The sequence below is a fragment of the Sinohyriopsis cumingii genome, chromosome 14 (genome assembly GCF_028554795.1).
Source record: "Sinohyriopsis cumingii isolate HCF-2022 chromosome 14, ASM2855479v2, whole genome shotgun sequence".
NCBI lineage: Eukaryota > Metazoa > Mollusca > Bivalvia > Unionida > Unionidae > Sinohyriopsis > Sinohyriopsis cumingii.
This window is the reverse complement of record NC_142974.1, coordinates 55,654,916-55,661,331: the sequence shown is the minus strand read 5'-3', so window position 1 is coordinate 55,661,331 and position 6,416 is coordinate 55,654,916. Positions and strand designations below refer to the sequence as shown.

At 38.3% G+C, this 6,416-nt stretch overlaps 1 protein-coding gene across 1 annotated transcript; it reads right to left on the bottom strand.

Moving 5' to 3' along the window:
* Positions 1–259: 259 nt before the first annotated feature.
* Positions 260–2,153, bottom strand: LOC149783860 (uncharacterized). Its single transcript, XM_089932070.1, has one exon. It carries the CDS (start codon positions 2,084–2,086, stop codon positions 962–964), a length of 1,125 nt encoding a protein of 374 aa, XP_089788196.1. The 5' UTR covers positions 2,087–2,153; the 3' UTR covers positions 260–961.
* Between the last annotated feature and the right edge of the window lie 4,263 nt (positions 2,154–6,416).

Here is a 6,416-nt window from a genome sequence, read left to right as displayed (position 1 = left end):
AAAATAAAAAATTTCATGGATTCTTTGTGGCTTTGAACTTCGTTGCATTTTGCTATAGTCCTGCCATATCCTTCCCCTTGTGACATCGTTGTGATATGCAAAACGTGTGTAACACGGTTTAAAAAGTTAATTTGAAAAACCTTTTAATTTAGCATTTCCGATTAATTGAATCGTATCCGGAATCGGAAAAATTTCATGCCCAAAATCCGGAATCGGAAATCAGTAGAAAAATGCTAATCGGTTATGCCCTAGGGGGGAGGGGGGGCCTTTTAGCCACTAAATTCTGTCACTGTAAATATTAGCACAGCTAACTGATCAATGCATTTTCCCACTGAGCTGGTGGCTGAAGCAGGAATGGCAAGTCTGAATTTTGCCACCCACCTATTACATGTGTACTGAGGACTCTCCCCTAAGTTATTTCATGTGCCCTCAATACAAATTTAGCATCCAAATACGCATGATTAATTGTTCTGAGACCTTCTGTTCAGATACATTGTTGAGAAATTATTTAAATTATTCATTGCAATTACAATGTGCTCATTGGCATTTGGGATTGTTGAGAACTCATTAAAAGACATTTTATATTGCTGTGATGACATAATGACTTTTAAAACTAATGGAAAACATTTGGAATATTCTATTCTTTTCCATTATGTGTCCTTATGTGCTCATTCAAATTACAATTGGGACTAACCCTTCATCACACACTTCACACTCAGGAGACTTTTCTCCAGTTTGAATACTCATGTGCATCACTAGATGTCCACTTGAATTAAATGTTTTATTACATACTTCACACTTAAATGGCTTTTGTAAAGTATGTATCCTGATGTGCTTTTCCAGTTTTCCTCTTCCATTAAACCTTTTATAACAAACTTCACATATAAATAGGTTTCCTCCAGTATGTATCCTCATGTACATATTCAGATTTACAGTTTTACTAAACATTTTATTACATACTTCACTTTAATGGTTTCTCTCCATTATGTATCCTCATGTGCACTGTTAGAATTCCACTTCTACTAAACATTTTATCACATGCTTCACACTTAAATTTTTCTCCAGAATGTGTCCTCATGTGCTTGTTCAGATCATCACTTCTAATAAACATTTTCTCACATACTTCACACTTAAATGGCTTTTCTCCAGTATGTATCCTCATGTGCTCTGTTAGAGTTCCACTTCTTCTAAACATTTTATCACATATTCCACACTTAAATGATTTTTCTCCAGTATGTGTCATCTTGTGCGTGTTTAGACCATCACTTCTACTAAACAATTTCTCACATATTTCACACTTAAATGGTTTTTCTCCAGTATGTATCCTCATGTGGGCTGATAATTGTCCATTCTGGCTAAACGTTTTATTACATTCTTTGCATTTAAATGGTTTTTCTCCAGTATGTATCCTCATATGGGCTGCTAGATTTCCACTCTGCGTAAACATTTTATTACATTCTTTACACTTAAATGGTTTTTCTTTAGAATGTGTTCTTATATGCGTATTCATGTTTGCATTGTGGCAAAAACTTTTATTACACACTTCACACTTAAATGGTTGTTCTCCAGTATGTGTTCTTATATGCCCATTCAGAATTCTACTGGTACTGAACCTTTTATCACATACTTCACACTTATATGGTTTTTCCCCGGTGTGTACCCTCATGTGTATCTTCAGAGGTCCACAGTTGATAAATCTTTTATCACATACTTCACATTTATATGGTTTTTCTCCAGTGTGTATCCTCATGTGTATATTCAGAGGTCCACAGTTGGTAAATCTTTTATTACATACTTCACACTTATATGGTTTTTCCCCCGTGTGTATCCTCATGTGATCATTCAGAGATCCGCTGTGAATAAACCTTTTATCACATACTTGACACTTATATGGTTTTACTCCAGTATGTATCTTCACATGCTTCGTTAGCTGTCCTCTATTAATAAACCTTTTATCACATACTTCACATTTAAATGGTTTTTCTCCAGTATGTGTCCTCATGTGCTCATTCAACGTGTCAGTGCAAATAAATCTTCTATTACTCACTTCACACTGAAAAGCTTTTTCTCCAGCATGTTCCATCATGTAATAATTTAGATTTCCACTCTAGACCACAGGAGTTCGTTACAAAGAAAATTTGGAGTATCCGTCCATGAATCATGGGATAGGGGTTTTAACCTGTAACAATATAACACAAGGGAAGATACCAGTCCGCAGCCGGTCCCACTAAACACCGCAAAGTCAGGCAGAGGCCGACAATGTCAGACAAAGGCAGACATACTTTTGTTTTATTTCTACATATTTGTATACATAATGCATATTAACTTTGCTTTGATATTTAAATTTTTAAAAAGCGTGATTTAATGTTGTTTGAAAGTAAAATTAGGACATACGTACATTTAATAGAACAAAGGCAGATAGACTATAACGAAGTTGTCTTCTAACACAGATAGCGCATGACAAAAGCAATCTAATTGTGACAAAACCAGATTAAAATTTTTTGTATAATAATTATCTTATTGAGAGACACGTAATAATATTATGAAAGTGATATTAAATATTCCATTAACATTCATAATCATAAATTTATGACGTACTTTCATCGAAAAAGATCGACCATGACAAGATTGATAGTACAAATACATGTTAATATCATAATTTGTTTCAGCATTAAGCGGTAATACAAATCTTTTATGTTGCTATTAATGTTTGCGGTATACGATGAGAAGAAGAGATTATGCTGCAAACAGTAACAAATTACCCTGCCACTGTCGGCAAAATCAAACGCGGTTCCTGGCTGTGTTACTATACAAATCTGTTCATGCAGTATTGTTTAAACAGTAATTATTTAATCAACCTTTAATTATATACCTGAGTCGGCAATCTCAAACGTAGGTACTGTTACTGAAATGTCGCGCCTTCCGCGGTTTCGGGCTATATCAATCGTATGTATTGTTGGCATCAATTAGCAGACTGATTAAACATCTGACATTTTAAGTTTATGGATTATTATAAAATGGCCAAGAATAAAAATATTCATCAAAATCATTTTGTCATGATTCAGTTACGGTATTAAGCTTCAAATTATTAATGCTATGTGTAGGATACAATAAGTTGTTTAGGGGTATATTTTAAAATATTGTCTTGTATTGTTCAAACATAGGTGTTGTAAGTAGTGAAGTGGGTCACCCTAGCGTCAATGGGAATTAGCATTACAGACCCCCCCCCCCCGGGTCAATCTAGCGTCAAGGGAAAATTAACATGGAGAAAAATCGTGGGTCAATCTAGCGTCAAGGGGAATTTAATATGGAGAAAAATCGTGGGTCAGTCTAGCGTCAAGGGGAATTTAACATGGAGAAAACACCCTGGGTCACTCTAGCGTCAAGAGGAATTGAATATGGAGAAAAAATCTTGGGACTGTCTAGCGTCAAGGGAAATTGAATATGGGATTTTCTTTTTTTTTTAAAAAATAACAAAATTTTTTTTAATAAAAGGGGTAGGCAATTGAAAGTCATTCTCTTTTCGAGAAATATGGGTGGCCCTGAAAAGGGCCTTTGGGTTTATGTTAATGTATCCATTAACATAAAGGGCATCTGTGGCATCTTCTCGTCCTCAAGCTGCGTCTTACTCGAGGGCCATAAATCAGTGTCCTCTTGAGGCAACCTTGTCTTTCTACGTACACTCTTCGTATCCACAGACTGGTGTCTGACTTGTCGACAACGGTCCACTTGGACCGGACATACATGAGCATGTCCGTCCTAAACATCATGGAAGACACAAGGGTGGATGATTCGACTGTGGTCCACATCTTGAAGCGACGAGAACAGGTGAATCAATGCAGTGAACTGCGCTTATTTATAGGTAGAGGAAGGATTGAAACGGATTGAGTTCATTCACCAATCCGAACACGCGTTACAAAACTCAGTCAGCTCGCATCCAATCCAAAGAGAGCAGTCTGTGACGTCACGTAGTCTATATAGATTCGCTAGCGCTTGTGTACAGTCAATCTATGCGACAGTGATTCAACATGACGGAAACTCAGAAAACGATCCATTGGGGTGCACCAGCAGGGGAGACTGCCCAAGGGAACCCGGATTTACTTTCAGAAGAGGTGAATTGGGATTTTGTGGATTTTCTTACCTCGCAAGAATTTGTTCCGGAACCTTCGTTACCTTCTTCATTACCGCAAGTGGAGAATTTTAGACAGAGACAGAAAGAAGAATTGGAGAAATTTATACAACGACAAAAGGAAGCGGAACAAGCTTTTCTCCTACAGCAGCAAGAAGAAGAGGTAAGAAAAAAACAACAGCAACAACAGCAAGAAGAAGTAGCAGCAAAGAAACAAGAGGGTGAAAATCAAACGGTCACGGTACTGTTGGACATTTTAGCGGAGTTAAGAAGTCTGAAACAAATGTATCAGACTTCTTTATTACGACCGAAGAGAATACGACCTTCCCGAGCTAAACACGTTAACCCTGTGACTAAGCCTACCGTACCACCCTTAGTGATTTCAACCCAATCATCAACATTACGCAGTCCAGAAGTAGGCCTCGGCCGTGGCAAAGGCTTAAGGCAGTTAAAGTTGATTGGTTAAACTCACCCCTACACCAAAAAAAAGCCCTTTTCAGGGCCACCCACGTCTCTCGAAAAGAGATACACTTTCAATTGCCAATAACTCAAAAAAACAAAACAAAAAAACAACCCATTTTACCCCTATAGTACGTGCTTTTGTATGAGTGCGTGAGTGTACGTTCTTATTTTTAAAATCATAACTCAAAGACACTTACCTTATATAATTAATTTATTCTTTTATCCATTGTTACAATCCAATTCACAACAGAACACTTTAATATAAAGTTCATTTACTTCTTCTTTCTCCTTGTTTAGTCTCTCTGTTTTTTGAATTTCTTCACCGTCTTTTCCTCTTCTTTCTCCTCATTTTCTTCCCTTCTTCTTTTCTTCTCCTGTTTCTTTGCCTCTTGTAAATAAAAATTGTCTTCTTTCTTCCTCTTCTTCCTCTGAAGAATCCCTCTCTTCCTCTGAAGAATCCCTCTCTTCTTCTGAAGAATTCCTCTTTTCTTCTGACTCCTCTTGTTTCTTTTTTGGCCAATCTGGAGACCAATGTCCTTTTTCATGACAATAATAACAGGTATCTTGACTTTTGTCTTTTTTAGCCCTTTTTTTTTCTTTTTTGACGGTCTGGACACTCTGAAGACCAATGCCCTTTCTTCTGACAGATATAGCAAGTATCTTGACTTTTATTTCGAAAGGAAGGAGAGTAGTCCGTCGGCTGGTCTCAAGAGAATTTTCTAATGACCCCTCGCAAAGCTCTGACGAAACGTTCGATTTGGCTAGTCTCTTCCATCGTTGTGCTCAGCTTGAGAGTGAAATGAATAGTGAAAGGACAAGAAACACACCCTTTTATATACGCTGGTCTGCCATGACTATAAATTAGTCTATGGTGTTTAAACTTTAGTCATTTGACGTTTTTCACTCAAGATGAAACGATCCTATTCATTCGAGAAGAAAGAAGAAGAAAGTAAGAGGCAGAAACGTGATCTATCGCCTCGTACGAGGGCTGACATCTTGGCACAAATTCATGCCAGTGAATTTGAAGAGGACATGAGTGAACCAGAATCCGAACCCTCTAAACCAAGTTCGCCACCCTTAGTCAACTCTGAAAAATACTATTCCATTCGAGAGACGGAAAAGTGCTCCTCTAGAAAATTTAGAACCACAGCTTACAAATACACGGTGAAGTTTAAAGATTTCAAGGCTAAAGTGCCGTTAGAGAAAGCAGAAGTGTTTATCACTGGGGTGTGGGATTCTTTGCTCACCACACTCAAGCGACAATGTCAACCCAAAGAAGACGATCGCTTGAGACTTTCCATGCAACACGACGGTTTGAAATCCCCTGTTTGGATCGAGTTTAGCACCCCTGCAGAATTGACCGCTTCCAAAGTCATGGACAAGATTCAACACGTACAACAATCTAATGACCAGTTTGACATCACCGATGGAAAAGCCACATTGGACATGACCCACGTCTCTCCTCCTCAAGGGACCGGACGCAAAAAGATGTTATTGGTGGACGACCTTCGCAACACCAAAACAAGTCTCGTCCGAATTCACAACCCTCATGACCAGATGTGTTTAGCCCGTGCCATCGTGGTGGGACGAACCTATGCCAACAAGAACGACACGGTAGAATGGAAAAGAACCTGGAGAACTATTCAACAATCCGACCGAGCCAAACAACGAAACGAAGCAGAACTCCTGTTACAACAAACCAGACTGTCCAAAAACACACCCGGTGGCATTCCTGAGATGCAAAAATTGCAAGATGTCCTAGCTCCTCGCTACACCTTGAAAGTGCACCCTCAAGAAATGCGTGGGCCTCTGTTGTTTCGAGGCC